Source organism: Ricinus communis, chromosome 6 (assembly GCF_019578655.1).
Source record: "Ricinus communis isolate WT05 ecotype wild-type chromosome 6, ASM1957865v1, whole genome shotgun sequence".
NCBI lineage: Eukaryota > Viridiplantae > Streptophyta > Magnoliopsida > Malpighiales > Euphorbiaceae > Ricinus > Ricinus communis.
The window spans coordinates 13100787-13117411 of NC_063261.1; the positions used below are offsets into that span (position 1 = coordinate 13100787).

At 32.9% G+C, this 16625-nt stretch overlaps 2 protein-coding genes across 6 annotated transcripts; one reads left to right on the forward strand and one right to left on the reverse strand.

Annotated features, from left to right (window-relative positions):
* The first annotated feature begins 561 nt into the window (after positions 1 to 561).
* LOC8271838 (protein DETOXIFICATION 43) lies at positions 562 to 5718 on the forward strand. 3 transcript variants are annotated; one of them, XM_048375896.1, is made up of 13 exons: positions 563 to 817; positions 926 to 1047; positions 1220 to 1471; positions 1560 to 1762; positions 1875 to 2010; positions 3727 to 3823; positions 3940 to 4040; positions 4147 to 4310; positions 4429 to 4500; positions 4589 to 4630; positions 4808 to 4903; positions 5003 to 5124; positions 5414 to 5718. In XM_048375896.1, exons 1-13 carry the CDS (start codon positions 741 to 743, stop codon positions 5466 to 5468), a joined length of 1539 nt encoding a protein of 512 aa, XP_048231853.1. In that variant the 5' UTR covers positions 563 to 740; the 3' UTR covers positions 5469 to 5718. The 3 variants fall into 3 exon arrangements, with proteins under 3 accessions (XP_048231854.1, XP_048231853.1, XP_015582696.2); XM_015727210.2 differs by having other exon boundaries at positions 566 to 817; positions 4589 to 4705; XM_048375897.1 differs by lacking the exon at positions 5003 to 5124 and having other exon boundaries at positions 562 to 817; positions 4589 to 4705.
* Positions 5719 to 10476: 4758 nt separating this feature from the next.
* On the reverse strand, positions 10477 to 11695 carry LOC8271835. 3 transcript variants are annotated; one of them, XM_015727212.2, is made up of 3 exons: positions 11533 to 11695; positions 10980 to 11207; positions 10477 to 10849 (listed from the first exon to the last, which is right to left on the reverse strand). In XM_015727212.2, exons 1-3 carry the CDS (start codon positions 11584 to 11586, stop codon positions 10718 to 10720), a joined length of 414 nt encoding a protein of 137 aa, XP_015582698.1. In that variant the 5' UTR covers positions 11587 to 11695; the 3' UTR covers positions 10477 to 10717. The 3 variants fall into 3 exon arrangements, with proteins under 3 accessions (XP_015582698.1, XP_002532165.1, XP_048232193.1); XM_002532119.3 differs by having other exon boundaries at positions 10477 to 10861; XM_048376236.1 differs by having other exon boundaries at positions 10477 to 10861; positions 11426 to 11567.
* Between the last annotated feature and the right edge of the window lie 4930 nt (positions 11696 to 16625).

Here is a 16625-nt window from a genome sequence, read left to right on the forward strand (position 1 = left end):
TTCGATTAATTGACAGTATTCCTTCTGTATTCTGCATTATTTCTAGCCCAGTGGTTCATTTTGTGAGTTTTAAGTAAAGCTTTTCACTGGACTAGAACTCAGAAAACAGTACTTAATATAAATAACAGTGAAGTAATTAAATTAAAGAATTAAAATAGAACGATCACTCTTTGCCAAGATCTAGTAGTTCTATCAGAAACTTATATATACTGAGGTGTCTTTGCTTGGAATTAATTAGCCATACTCTATACTCATAGTTATTGCATCATCACTTTTTGTCATGAGCAAGACCCAAAATTTCTTTCAGAAACTAATTCATCATAGTCTACTCTCACAGTCAGCATTTTGATTGGTTTAAAGAACCTTCATTTGACATGTGTATTACCTGATCTATAGATACAGGGGGAGGTCCAACTATAACTGAGGTTAAGGCCAAAGCATTTAAATTCATAAGAATTTGTCCTCGAGTTTGCTATATTGGCATTGCTTAAATTTGTTTCGTCTGTAACCTCAATCTAAAGCATCTCATTAGTGATGTCATAGTAAAAAAAAAGACAAGGTTGGTTTTGATATACTCGATCGTGTTTCCTCGGGCATTATTGTTTTAATGTCCGTAGCCACTTTTCTATTGGCAAATCCACCAATTGTAGTTTTTTCAGATCATTCTTGGTTTTCGAAACAGTTCGAATTAACTTGAAGTTGCCAATAAAAAATATTCAGATCATCAGGAGTTTGATATCATGGCTGAGAATGGTGCTTTGCATTTAACTGAGAGAAAATGGAAGATACCACTCCTGGTTTTCTTTAGAGATGCAAGGTATAACCTCGCTTCCTTTCTTACAATCTTTTTGCCTTTTTGCATTCGCAAGACTCCAACTTAGAATGACATTTTTCTATGCTGTAAATATGTTGGATGCAATTATAGACTTGTTTTCAAGATGGATGAACTCGGTTTGGATATACTAAGGATTGCAGTACCTGCTGCAATGGCTTTAGCTGCTGATCCTGTTGCTTCACTGATTGACACAGCATTTATTGGCCATCTAGGTATGCTTTCATGTGTCTCTCATCTTTACTGAGTTTGTGTTTGTCTTAATGCTGGATTTGGCAGGACAGAGCATCTGCTGCATACCATTTTATGATATATTATCCTCAATTACAGTCGAAATATTGAAATGCATTGCCGTCTTAAAGATTTTGATATTTTTCTTGAATACAGGAGCGGTGGAAATAGCTGCTGTAGGAGTTTCTATTGCGATAATCAATCAAGCATCAAAGGTTACCATATTCCCATTGGTCTATATAACAACTTCTTTTGTTGCTGAAGAAGATACCGTTCAAAGGATAAGCATTGAATCGCAAAACAGAGAGGGCTCGGAGAAGGATTTGCCTAAAAACCGAAATATGAAAGAGGTGGCGCCTGAAGATGCCATGCTTGAGAACTTGGAGAAAGATTCAATATCAGGGGATGGTACCCTCTTTTGCTTTCTCCGTGTGTGAAAGGAAAGTACAATCAACATTTATGGTGTTAACCTTTCCAATGTTGATGTTTTCTTCAGATGATTGTAAGGCGACAGCATGCAAGTCTCCCAGTTTTCTTAAAGGCCAAATTATAGAGGACAAACCGAAAAATAACAAGGGAAGGCGGCACATACCTTCAGCTTCAATAGCCCTAATTGTTGGAGGAGTTCTTGGCCTTATGCAAGCTATATTCCTCATATTCTGTGCAAAACCTCTCCTGAGCATCATGGGTGTCAAATCTGTAAGTATCTTTTGGTTCTTGCCATTTTCTCCTCTAAATTCTTGTTGTTTTCGATATGAAAATTTTCCGTTTAACTGATATGTGTTAATGTTTATTTCGTTTCATTGGACAGGGTTCCCCCATGCTTACCCCAGCTAGGAAGTACTTGACATTAAGAGCACTAGGCTCTCCTGCAGTCCTACTGTCTCTTGCTATGCAAGGAGTTTTTAGAGGATTTAAAGATACAAAAACTCCTTTATATGCCACGGGTGAGAGGCTCTTATTTTAACATTTTCACCTAGGTAAAATGTCCCGTTTGGTACCAATCCTTTGGTTCATTTATCAATTTGATACTAAGTCTTTGATTTTTTTCTTTTTGGTACCAAGACTTCAATTTCTGCTTCATATAGAGGTACCTATTTGGAATTCGGCCAATCTTTTATTAAGTGGCAGTCGGAGCTCCACATATGCACGCCACTCAATTATCACGTCATCTTTAATTTATACAACCATTTGTTGAGTTATTTGTGTCTCATCTAATGATAAAATTCTTAATTTTAACTTTCCCTAAATCTTCTTCCCCAATTCTATAACCTAACCTGATTTTTACAACTGTCACATTACTTACTCCCTCTCTATCACTCGATGTCATCTTGCTCTCTTGCTCACCTCTAGAAGAAACATAGGCAATTGAAGAAAACGAAACTATTAGAGCAAGTGTTGTGCTTAACCCTGAAAAGTATGTCTTTTGGGGGCAAAATATCTATTTGTGGGTAATAGAATACCTGTAAAATTATATGTTTCAAGAATAGTTAGAAATCCTGGCCGTAAATTTTGGAGATGCGCATATCAAGTACTTTTAATATCCATTGTAAAAGGTTTGGGGATGCTTAGATGTTATTGTAACAAGTTTTATATTTATAGTACAATTGATCGAGTCTATGAGAGAGAGAGAGGGGAAAACTGTAAAAAAAAAAATTTAGGGTTATGAAAGTTAAATTAGAGATTTTACCATTAGGTGGGACAGATGACTCAGCAAATGACTGGATAAGCTAAAGGTGATATGGCAACTGAGCGGCCTGCATACGTGGAGCTCTGATTGCGACATAATAAAAATTTAGCCTTTTATAGGTACGGGCATTGCCACACCCTATTTCGTTAAGGTTAAATTAGAAATTTTCATTCTAATATGAAAAAGACAATTTTATCCATCAAAAAAATATTAAAAAATAATTGGACCAATAGATTTTATTAATCATAACTAAAATGCAATATTTTCTATTTTCTCCTAATAATTATAATTTGTCTTTGAAAATTTTATTTACTTAAATTTATTTGATATTAAAAAAGTATAAGAATTATATTTATTTTATCTAGCAAAATATCTACATACATAGATAATATATTATTCTTTTAAATTTTTTTATTATGAATATATTTCTCTATATTTTAAAGATATGAAATAATATTTTTAAAGTCCTCCATCCACTTTATAAGTTAATGTGTTTTAATTAGAATAAAACAATTACGTTTTTTATTTTAGTTAAAAATATTTTATAATTTATTTTATTTCTACTAATGACTATTTGCAAAGACATTAATGATTTATTAATATAAAGGTGAAAGAAGTAAAGTGAAAGGTTCAATATAATACATATAAGATTAAATGTGAATTTTTTTTATATGATATAAATTTTGTTTGATTCTTGACTTTATTATGGCTAAAATGGTTATTAAATTAAATAAAAAATATTTAAATCTGGCCTTGACAATGGTACCTCACTATATAACAGAAATTAAATTCTTGTACCAAAAGAAAAGAAAAATAAAAAATTTGGTACGAAATTAATACATGTACCAAATGATTGATACCAAATGGGTATTTTACCCTTTTCAGCATTTCTTTTCTTTTTTATGCTCTTTTAGCTTTAGATTTATGGATTTGAACCAACTCATTTCATTTTTGGCTATTCTGTTTGCAATAGTTGCTGGAGATTTAGCAAATATCATTTTAGATCCAATCTTTATCTTTACCTGCCGGTTGGGTGTCAGTGGTGCAGCCATTGCACATGTTCTTTCTCAGTAAGTATATATTACCATCCTTAATTAGTATTGTTAGATGCTTATAGTGATTTGTCTATAATGGCAATTACTCCTTGGTGTCATTTTCATTCCCTATTGACTAATGATCATTATAGGTACTTGATTTTGTTTATCCTCTTGTTGAGGTTGATGAAAAGTGTTGATTTCTTACCACCAAGTCCTAAAGATTTGCAATTCGGCAAGTTCCTAAAGAATGGTAAAGGACTTTTTAAAGATTTTCCTTTTGTTTTTTTCTTGGGCACATGTTAAGAATTTACAATTTAGTTTTTCTTGTTTAACTTCGTTTCGTTGCTTGAATGCAGGTTTTCTCTTGTTAGCAAGAATAATAGCAGCAACAATCTTTAAGGTACTGGCAGCCTCAAGGGGTGCAAGGCTAGGTTCGACGCCTATGGCTGCATTCCAAATCTGCTTACAGGTCTGGCTGACATCATCACTTCTTGCTGATGGTTTAACTGTTGCTGGACAGGTAATAGAACTATCGGAGTTCCCAAATTTTTCTGACGTCATGTTAAAAGATTGCAATGATGCATTCTGAAAGAGATTTAAAGCCTACCTGTAATGTATTCTTCTGCTCATTCTTTCAGGCTATTATAGCTTGTGCATTTGCTGAGAAGGACTATCAGAAGGCAACAGCCGCAGCAACCCGGATTCTACAAGTATGTTAATGATAACATTTTCACTAGTACATCATGCATTTGTAAGTTTCCATGTTCTAATAAACTAACAAGTGACTTTGTTCCGCAGATGAGTTTTGTTCTTGGCCTGGGGTTAGCTGCAGTTGTTGGAGTAGGTCTCCACTTTGGTGATGGAATTTTTTCAAAAGATCCTAATGTTCTTGACATTATAAGCATAGGCATTCCAGTAATAAAAACTATTTCTCATCAAATTATTTCTCGTTTTTCTTCTATCTTAAGGAACATTTCAACTTGAACTAAATATTCTTTTTCGTTGTTTTCCCATCAGTTTGTTGCAGCTACACAACCTATTAATTCAATAGCCCTTGTATTTGATGGTGTAAACTTTGGAGCTTCTGATTTTGCATATTCTGCATATTCAATGGTGTGTAAATTTTCCCTTTCTCATACCATAAAAACGGTATTAATATTTCCTATTTCGTTTCTTGATCTAAGTTTCTTGTCCAACTTCATTGCACTTTAGGTTCTTGTAGCTATAGCAAGCATCGTAGCTATTTTTGTTCTATCTAAAACAGCTGGTTTTGTTGGAATATGGATTGCTATAACCATCTTTATGGGGCTACGTACATTGGCTGGTGTATGGAGGTAATGTAATTTCCCAGTTAGCAATAAAAATATTATAAAAGCTATCAAAATGATTCAGACATATTTGTGCCAAGTGACACTCTCTTGTGCTTTTTAGCTTTCTGACATATGGCATCTTACGATAGATGGCAATGACTTGAAGAAAGAGATGACTTTTTCATTTCATTTTTAAACATGCCAAGGCAGAATCTAAAACATTTATCAGTGTCACTTTTAAAGATTCAGTACCTTATAAATTCTCTTGTTTTCAATTTCATTGAAATGTGACTGCTGCTATATATCTTTGCAGGATGGGGACAGGGACTGGACCTTGGAACTTTCTCAGAGGCAAATTGTTGCCATAGGGATATGTGCCTTAGGATGTCCTCAGCAACTAATATAGTCCTACATTGGCCGTTTTTGCCTTGCACCCTTTTGTCTCTACATTTTAGGTATGTTTTTCAAAACATATACTGCTAAATGCAGTTCTTTTTATGTTGGTATTGTGGCTTTATACCCCTCTCTTTTTTCTCCTTTGAGATAAATAGCTACATTTTGTATTATATGTAATTCCTGTCTAAATGCTGAACTGGGCACAGTTTTATTTGCCTACTACTTTCCTTTAGCAAATACCCTCTTATATATACTTTCACTTTATTTTGTTTTTTTGTGCATATATGTTTCATGTGATAAATAATTGTATTAGAAATCCAGAATCACCTAATACCTGAATCAACCAAACCATGTACCGATGTATCTAACAATGGTAGATACACCTTATATCAGCTGGTCTTTGAATTCTTTCCACTTTTTATAAAAGACTACTGCTATCGTAGGACTATTCACTTGTAAACTAAGCAAGGAACTAATCCTACTTGACGAGACCTACATAAATATACTTGTATTCTTGCCTTATTAACCATTTCCCTAATTTTAGTTAGGCTAATAAGGGGTATGTCAGAACGTTTCTAACTCTGTGTTAGAGACTGCTATTGATTCAGATTAGGAAATATCTACTATTGATCTTAAATCGAATCTCGATTTACTGTAAATAGAGTTGATATCTACCTTTGGTAGTTTCATTCTAGACACCTATTAGATGGATTCTCGCACTGGAAGGATCTCTCATGTACCAGAGCATTATATACATCGGGACTAACTCTTCATTTATGGTAGCTTCAAACGACTGATCCCGGCAACGCACACGATAAAATACACTGGTTATATTAAGTAATATAATAATGAGTACGAGTTATCATTCCACTATAGACCAATTGTGAATGCTATTTTCAAACTTTGACCAATATTTAGCAAATAAATTATTATTTGAATTGTTGAAATTAAAAGTTAACTAAATTTAAAAAAAAAGAGTTGAAGCAAACGAAAATATCAATTAAAGAAAAAAAAGTATATTCAGAGATTGATTTCTCCTAACTATTTTATACATTTTATGAATCAATTAACAATTAAATCAAACTAAAGAATTGAGTTGGCATTCCTTTAATTTAGGTATAAACTTTTCTCAAGTTATTAAACCTCTAATTCCGAAGAGAGAGCAAGGAATCTCTTCTCTAGCTAACTCACTTAAGTCATATGCATTAAGTTTGGAGAATTATCATGTCAAAGAAACTTATAGATCTATCTCTAGTATCTCAATTAATTCTCTATTTCTAAGAGTGTACAGATCATAAAAAGTTATCTCTAATTAATTTTATGAAAATAATATTCAATTAATATGTTGACTTATCAATTGAAATAGACAATAAACAATAAAACAACTCAAAGACTGGTCTAATTACATGAAAATGATTCAATTCATACAAAATGGGTTAGGGTTCATCCACACCTAAATAACAATAGAATTATTTTCTACATATTGAAATAAAGAACGAAGAATAAAGGAAAAAAAATCTCAAACTATTCATGGTTGAAAATTAAAAAAATTCTCCACTTTAATTTTCAAATCTTAAAGAAAATCCATAGATTTTGATGTTTTTCCTTCAAAATCTTGATCAAAAATTCTAAAACTCTCTAAAAATAATGTTCTAAGCTATTTTCTATTTAAAAGGTATGTAAAAAGTCAGATCCATTAAAGCATAAAATTTTTAAATAGTAAAGTAAACATAACTTCACAATACGGCCATACAGGCGCACACACAGGGGTGTGGCATAAAGTCAATTACGCAATTCGGATTGAAGATTGGGTCACACGGGGGTGTAAGCTCCCCCATGTGGAATTCCAACATTTTTGCCACTTTCTGCCTAAGTTGTGCAGGATCCACATGGGGTGTGGGCTTCCTGTGTGAGTCAGCCAAGTTTCTACCCACTTCTGTCCATTCCATACATGACTCACACGGGAGGGACACGGCAGTGTGGACTCCCCGCGTGAGTCTGCTGAATTTCTGCCGACTTCAAATTGACTTCCTTATTGTGGCACGGGGGTGTAGCTTCTCGTGTCATTACCATATGGTCACTACAATTTCATTTTGTTTATGCTTTTTGCTCAATTCTTATGCTTTCCAAGTTCTTTTGACATGCATTATTTTTAAATCGCCTAAAAAAACTGAACAAACAAATAAAATTCAATTGAAAATGTAAATCAACATAAAATAAAGCACAATAGTGTTTTTAGCGCTTATCAATGACATCATGAATAGTTAAGCTCCCTATACATTAGATTCAATATCAGTTTCATATTTAGAAACCACTTCATATAATGAATCTATCTCGGAGTTTATATCAAGAAATACTTCCTCATCTATAGGTTTGTATACTAGACTCTGGTTTTCAAAGAATATTCTTCGAATTATTGTTTTGAAGGGAAAAATCGACTTTGTGGTTTTTAGCACCACAAACCCAACAACACGAGCAGTTGCTTAAAGGTTTTTCTTTAGGACATTTAGGTTCCTTGCCATACTTTTTCTTAAAGGATTCTACCCTATCCTTATCCCTAAGGTTCGTTCTTCTTCTAATAAATCTGTGTTGGTTTATTAGCTTTTTTACTATCTTCACTGTCTTTTTGCGATATTCTCCTTTTCTATATTCTTTAAATCTCTTTTTAGAGGAAAAATATCATGTTCTAGATCTTTCTTTTTGTTTAAGAAGAATAACAATATCTACCTGGAACATATTCTATTTGAGAACAACAACTCTTATTCAGATAAAGCAGGCACTTTTTTGCGTTTTGCCTTACCTGAAGTTCAGTGCAAGCATTTCTCAGAGCATACCTAACCGCTTGTATTCTACCCCTTAAGCCATTTACTAACTTTTCTTTGCTTAGGAGAAGTTGAAAAGTCGTTTTTGGCTACTTCTGGCTAGAGGTCAGCAAGTTTAGCAAAAAAAACATTTGACATGTAATTTTAAGCTGTCACATCTAGATTGTAATAATACTGTTGCAATTCACAGGCAAAGTTACCAAAATAACACATTGTCATAGATTTGTAGTTTCTTTTAAAGCCATTAAAGACTATTCTTTTTCTAATGACTCTATAAACAATGAGAAACTACAAAATTCTCTCTTTAAAGCGTCTACCACTGTAGGCAAAACTGTGTCTGCTAAGACCCCTCTGTCTATTTCTTCTTTAATTGGAATATGGGCTACCAGTAGTCTCCAGTATTTTTGAGCATTGCCGACCATTATGGCTTTGCACAATTCATAGGCGCCTCCTGGTGGAGTATAACTACTATATTTAATTGTAAATATGAACATGGTGATCCATTCATCTATGCTTTCGGACGCATGCTTTTCACAGTAAAATTTTAGAAAGGCAGCTGAACTTATGACTGGCTTTAAAAGATTATCCCTAAATATGAATTTCACTTTTATCCTATGTGAATAATTAGGTTGTATACAGACCTTTTTGTAGTTAACTTATTAAATGCTATATTGTCTATATGTAAAGGAGTATCATTCGTAGACTTGGAGATTTTCTAAAGTCTTGGGCCAAATTATGGTCGTCCATATTAACCGCTTTAGTTATACAATCGGTAATAAAAGGAACTATTTTTTTATTTTCTTAATTTTAAGATATCTTTTCTGAAAATGGATCCTTTTAGAAATTTTTCTTTCTGTAACATCAAGCCTCTTATTTACCAATTTTTCTACTTCAGCAGCTAAAGCAGCTCGCTCCTCAGGTGAATGATCAAGAACTCCTTTAGTATGTAACCTCTTAAGAAGTTGGTTCATTTCAATTTGTACATGATCAAAACAAGTTAATTTAGATGGTTTATTGGAATTTAAACTTTCAGTTAGGACCTTTCATTAATACAAAAAAATAAAGATTTATTTTAAAAAGCTCACTACACCACTAAATTTCTTCCATAAAAATATGACTTAACTTGTGGATTAAAACTAAAAGGAATAAACCTATGACAGTGGATTATCCTTCCCAAAGTATCTTTCTTTCTATCCTTAATTTCCATCTTTACCTAAGAAAGTCCCTACGAACTTTTCCTACACAGTTACAAGAACCGTTTATTTTTCAGCTCTATTCTCTTCTTTCTTTTCTAAATTTTTCGACTCATCTTCTCCATTCACCCAATTCCATTGCCCCACACACACAGATGTAGAAGTTGGAATTCCTTTACCAAAAACATCCATCTCTGATAAGATTCTCAAAATAGGTAAAAAGAATTTGAGACTAAGCAAATAACTATGAATAAGACAGCAACTGCAGTCCGAACGGACATGCAATGGCAAACAACGCACGAGCAGGAGCAAGCAATGTTGCAGCTCGTCTCACATAATTTCATGACAATTCAAGGCTCTCTCCTTTTTTCCTTTCGATTTGTTTAGAAATTTCTTAGCAGCTATTCAAGGCTATCGACCGAACAAGCATTTGTAAATTTGGAGTAATACTGGGGATTTCAAAGTTCATCAAGTCTCTTTGCCATAGTTCACAGTTCATTTTGTAATTTTGTACAAAATAAGACTTTAAACTAGAATATCAACTTAACACCTAAACAATTAACGCTTTATTTATTTTTAAATTCTCCTTAAAAATACCTGCATAACTAAATTATATTTAATAATTGAATATCACAATAAAATTAACGCTGAAAGATCCCTCAGCGCTTCAAATATATATATACGCTTCAATATATATAAAACTGTAGCAAGACCTTTTGCAGAAATATTTATGGTTCCCCGGAAAAATAAAAAACTATTAGAGAATTTAAATTGATCCTTTCCGGAGAATTAAATAGTCTTTCTTTATTTATTATTATTCACTATCCCAAGTTAAAAACAAATAAATTACAATTATAAGCATTGACGGGCTGCCTAAGAAACTTCCATTAATTATGGGAAGAAACAGAAATATCCTGAAAAGAAAAGAAGGGGGCGGCAGTGTATCCAAAGTTTCAAACTTGATCTTCAACAAAACAAACTCTCACTGGCTTCCTTGATGTCAAATGAGTCATTTCAGATTCATCATCCTAACATTACAATATATACATGCAGACAGAGACCCCCATAAAAACAAAACACAAAATTAAAGGCAGGAGGTTCTACATATAATCAAAATTACAATATTTTTTTTTTCAAGAAAGAAGGAAAAAAAAAAAGAAAGACCACAAGAACAAGAAAATTAACGAGTCCTTTAAGAAGTCATTTTCACTCCTTTGTTTTATGATTCTTCTTTCCCTTGACAATGTTCCTAACAAGTCCTTTAAGGCCCTTTTTCTTCCCACTTCTCTCTCTGTTCTCTTCTTCTCTCTTCCTCTCAGCCTCCAATCCTTCCTCCAACTGCATACATAACTGATAGAATACATCACACTTATCATCATCATCATCGTCACCATCATCATCATACAACAGTTTTTAATCACTTCTTCATACTTAAATGTATCCTTTAAAAAATATTATCATATAGTACCTTTAGAAGACGGTCCTCTAGTAGGTCAAGTCTCTCAACAAGTGTGCCTTTGATTTCAGTCTCCATCATCACACGGTTGATTGGACGGCAGTGCTTCTCTAAGCTTTTTGGTGATAGATCAATGGATGAGACATGCCCTTCACTTGTCAGTGTCCCACTTGATGGGGTCGATGCACATGAGCTCTTTGGAGACCTGTTGCTCCCTCTCATGTCTTCTAGCTGCCTCAACTGATAATAACATTCAGCAAACATATGATTCTCTGCACTATCTATCTATCACTAGAAAGTACTTTACTTCTCCTTCAGAAAGTTCAACATATGTACTGATAAATTAAACATTTTCTGACAATTTTTTCATTTGGGATTATTCATTCCAAAGTCTTTTCTTTTCTTTTCTTTTAAACCAAACAACTCAAGACACCCAAAAAAGATGTTACATATCTTACCTTTACAAAAAGCAAAACGAGAAAGAAAGAACAAGAAAGGGAAGCCCGAGAAACAAGGGAAAATATTACAACCTATATCTCAAAAGATTGTTAATGAAGACACTAACCATGGTATCTAAACGGTCCAATCTGGAGAGAATAGGTTCTTCAGGGACTGCCATTGCCAAAATCCTTGATTTCTTTCGAGGGAAAATAGACCGACTTGTCCACTCTTATTAGAAGCCAAAATTCGTTACAAGTATATCTCAAATGACGCATTTATCCACAATCTGTCCAATATATATCATATGTACAATGCATAGAACGTCGCCACGTTTCCAACATCTGGGTGGGTCGTAAACGTGGCAAGATCAGGAGAAAGAGGTTGATGATAAGGACAATAATGATCATGCAGATGATTACCGGGTAGACACGTTATCTGTTCTGCATGCAAAAGGGTTGAGACTTACGTATGAATGAATACACGTGGAGAATGGCAGCACGTGACATTGTGATCTACGTCTGAAGCGGTTGTGTCAGAGGAACAAATGGGTTCCTTTTCTTCTCTTTCCTTTGGTTGTGGACGATCTTAGGTCGTTAGTTTTGATGACCATGTGATGTTTGTACTTGGCTTTGGCTGGAGAAAGATTCTTGGGTTGTCTGAACTCAGGGTTGCAAAATCTACAACTGACTTTAAATGTTTCTATTTAGTTTAGAGCTACGCCCGACTAATTTATGGAACTTTTATAGGTTAAAAGTAATATTTTCAAAATTTGAACTGGACATACGGACATGACATCAGTGGGACATATCAACTTAATTTGGCTGTAATAAAACATTTAGAATAAATATAAAAAGTTATATATTTATTATATTTAATATTATACATATATAACTTAATTTGGCTGTAATAAAACTCCTTAAATAAATTCTTATATATTTATTTCATATTTTTAAATTTTAAATTAATTACATTTTTAAATTATATACTAATTAGATTAATAAATTTTAATTTTTCAGCTTATCATGGAATTGTTTATAAAATTAGGAGGTTAAATTAATTTTTGTTTTTATTTTTAAAATCTTATTATTATTTCGCAGTGTCCTAAATGTACCCGGAAATGTCCGTCATATTGATAAGAATAAAAAGATAATAAAATATCCTAACACGCAAAGACATCGTTGAGTAGTGTGTCAAAAGAATATTTGGCAATGACATTTCTGTCTTTTAAAGTGTCTGATATTTCCTAAAATATACGTTAATATGTATATAACCATTAATAAATACTGACTAAAATACTTCTCCCTTATAAAGTGCCATTATTTCCAAATAGATATATTGCTATGCATCATTATACTAATATGTTAATCAACTGTTTCTCAAAAGGAGTGATATGGGTTTAATATCAGGGGGGTCAATAGTTAAATTGGCTCAAAGTCTTTGTTTTGTTGTTGACAGAATGGGTTTGCACTTGTACGTTGTTTGTTGTTATTGCTGCTATATTTTAATGCCTTATACTTCTATTCCGGGTACAAGTATTAGATCTGGCAACTATTTATTTGGTAACAAATTGTTTTATAATGGATAGGGTCTTTTCTGATATTATAATCCTTAATTTCATTTACTGGGGATAAAAAGGTTATTCCTCACTAAACTTTACTGATAAATTCAAATTAGTGCAAACACACTTTTTCTTTTAAGGAATAAATTAATATAAATTTATAATTATAGCTTAAATTAATTGAATATCCGACAATTGTAAATTGGTTGTTTATAAAAAAAATTATTTAAACTAAAAAATTTTACTTTAAAAAATTTAAGTATTAAAATCGATATTAGCGGAAGCAATTAATCAAGCTAATATGAGAATGCAAGTAATAAAATAAACACAACTAAAATAAAAGAGCTTAGAGAAGAGAAAATCAAACTCAAGAGTTTATAATGGTCTGGTTAACTCTTTGCCTATATCCACTCCTCAAGCTTAACTTGAAATTTTCACTATCAAATATCCTTTTATGGGTATAAGAGCAAACCCAAGTGTTTCAAAGCTCACATTCAAACTTCTTACAAGTGTTTCAACGACTAACACTCAAACACAATTATTTTCTATGGATAAGACTCAAACCCATGTGTTTTCTCAAGGCTCACACTCTAATCCAATCTAAAATTTTCAATCTTAGTTACAAGAGCAATTAATCTCTTACATAAGAGCTCAATCTAATTTTTTTGAGCTTTGAATATAAAAATCAATCACTCAACTATTCAATTGATTCAGCCTTCTCTTGAATCTTCAATACAAGAAGAATTTAATGAAGAAATAAAAATTATTTGAGAGATATAAAAAATGAGGCTCAAGTAAATACTCTTGCTTGACCTATAACCATTAGAAATGATGTTTAAATAGTTCTAGGTGAAAAAAAGTCATTATACTCTCATTAAATATAAATATACCCTTGTAACAACTTTTAAAAATACAGCTTCACGAGTGGGAGAAATCCTTCACGGCCGTGAAGCATCAATGGAAAAATAGATTTGAAAAACTGGAACCCGTTATGGCCATGACTAATTCTTCACGATTGGAAAATTTGCTTTCACGGCTAGAAACTTTTATTTACGGCTGGGAACTCTGATTTCATAGTTTGGGAACTTTGGTCGTGACCTCTATTGTGATTTCTTGAAAAATTATGGAGTGTTTCCATCATTCATGGGTGTGAACTTTTTCTTCACAACTGGAAAGATTTCTTCATTATCGTGAATGACTACTTTCACGGCTGGAAATGTTAGCCTTGAATGCTTCTATGAATTTTCTACTTTTCAGTCACGAGCATGACTATTTAAACAAACTCGAAATCTTGAGCTATATAACTCCAAATGGTAAACCGTTTTTTTGTTAGAAACTTTAGTGAATCCACTACAATATTATAGTGTTGAGAAACTCCAAAATCAACAATCTTCATACCCCAAAAAAATCAAAACACTTATTGCTCATTTAGTCTCGACATTTTGGACATGCTTCAGTATTTTTCCTGTTCTGACTTCCATATACTTCGGAGTGATATAAGACCTTTACCATATAAAACTAGACTCCCATGGGAGCATAATTCACTCAAAAAATCCAAAACTTCATTTTTCTAGCTCCAAAATTCTAATTTTTATTCCTCAAAGTAGACTGATGCAACTATTCATCCATGTATTGCTTTTCCTCATAAACTCTTTCAAGCAATACATTTTATTGTTCAAACTTCAACTAATTGATTCATTCCATGGAGATCATCTATTTCCACATGAGTTTCTTAACTCCACATGCTCTTTGCATTACCCTTACTTCATAATTTTTATCTTAATATTTATACTGATTCAAGTATTCAAGTTCTTGACTCTTGAATCCATCTTCACACTTATGCCTTCATCTTCATTTATATGCATCAATGGTAATTAAAGATTATCTACTAAGAACAATAATACTAAACAAGATTGTCAATAGTAATAATGTTTTGCATCATTAAAATCACATATGAAACTTTGGGGTCAACACATGCTTAGGGCTCTCATAATTCACAAGAGACTTTTTATACTTTTATTATATCAGAGCCACCTAACTAGTCTCCTTCTTTTTCTAGTTTTCTTTTCTTTCCTGCAAATATGTCTTCTTTTGTAACCAATTCATCAATAATTGCCCCCTTTTCTTCTTCATCTCTTTCTCTTTCCTCATAAATATCCTCAATAATTAATTGTTTTCTTTTTCTGCTTTAGCAAGGTTGTATTTTTCCTTGTTGAGCTTTAAAGTACTTATTGCAACTGTAACCGCGGTCATAGAAATAAGAAACTTCTCTTTGACTTAGTTCGGTTTGGCTGGTCTTCATGGCAGCCATTTCTTATTCTTAAGGCAGTTCAGTTAGTTAGCAACATCAAAAATCACGTGTCTATCATTCTTGATTTTACAAATTTTCTTCCGTGGCAAACTTTGTTTGAGAATATTTTATGTTGCCATCAAATATATGACCACATAAATACAAATTCTTCCTCCCCTTCACTTACTATTCCTTCTGATAAGGCTGATTCTCAAACAACCTAAACTAATCCTGCTTACATTCTTTGGAAACAAATTGATTGTGTTATAATTTCTTGGATTCATGCTATTGTTTCCCCTGACATTCTTAAACATATTCTACACCCGAGAAAATTTTCAACAGCCCTTGATACATGGAATGAGATTCAAAACCTCACGATCATGTTAATGCTAAGTATCTATAGCTAAAGCTTGCGTTAACCAAGCTTCAAAAGAATCCCGCTCCATGTCTGAATACCTTCACTTCATTAAATCAACCCTTGACTCCTTTCATTCTATTGGTCGTCCTATTGACAATGATACTATTATTCTTCAAGTCCTATGTAGATTACCATATGCTTACTCAGATGTTATTACAATTATGACTGCCAAGAAACCTTTACCAACCTTTATAGAATTGAGATCCTTTTTACTCGCTCATGAATCACGCTTACAAACAGAATCCAAACCAAATACTGATCCTCAAGATCATGTTACTTCTCATAGCCGTAGAAATTCTAATTTTTGAGGTAATTTCCATGGTGGTTTGAATCGTGGTGGTAGATTTGGCCGAAACTGAGGTGGTTATACTGCATATTCTCGTGGTGGTAACTCTAAAGGAGGTTATCATTCAGGTTTTATTTCAAGGTATAATAATATGAATGGTGGATGCTTCTCTAATAATTATTCAGGCAGATCATCGTGGAATTTTAGTTCTTCTATTCTTAGTTTTCCACCTCTTCAATGTCAAATTTGTGATAGTACCTCCCATATAGTAAAGTATTGTCATCAATGCAATCAAAACCTCAATGATTTGTAGGGAGCTTTTGCAAGTGTTTATCTCTAAGAACCTACTTGGCATACTGATATGGGTGCTTCTCATCATATGACGAACGATCCATATGTATTGAATAATTACAAACCTTATAATGGTATAAACACAGTTCTGTTGGGGATGGTGCGAAATTACCTATCACACATGTTAGTCAGAAAATTATTCATACTCCCACTTCTATATTTCTTTTAAATAATCTTCTAGTTGTCCTTGATTTACATTTTAATCTAATATTTGTCAACCGTTTTACTTTAGATAATTCTTGCTCCATGAATTTGGACTCTTTGGGCTTTTGTGTGAAGAATCTTCCAACATAGAGGGATGTCCACCGTTGCAA

Excerpts from the sequence above, each read along its gene's own strand:
- LOC8271835 (XM_002532119.3), bottom strand. The coding sequence starts at position 11,586 with ATGGCAGTCCCTGAAGAACCTATTCTCTCCAGATTGGACCGTTTAGAT. Across the intron at positions 11,208-11,532 it reads TGGACCGTTTAGATACCATG|TTGAGGCAGCTAGAAGACAT; the intron begins GTTAGTGTCTTC and ends TGTTATTATCAG. Across the intron at positions 10,862-10,979 it reads TAGAGGACCGTCTTCTAAAG|TTATGTATGCAGTTGGAGGA; the intron begins GTACTATATGAT and ends GTATTCTATCAG.
- LOC8271838 (XM_015727210.2), top strand. The coding sequence starts at position 741 with ATGGCTGAGAATGGTGCTTTGCATTTAACTGAGAGAAAATGGAAGATA. Across the intron at positions 1,048-1,219 it reads AGCATTTATTGGCCATCTAG|GAGCGGTGGAAATAGCTGCT; the intron begins GTATGCTTTCAT and ends TCTTGAATACAG. Across the intron at positions 4,706-4,807 it reads TTATAAGCATAGGCATTCCA|TTTGTTGCAGCTACACAACC; the intron begins GTAATAAAAACT and ends TTTTCCCATCAG.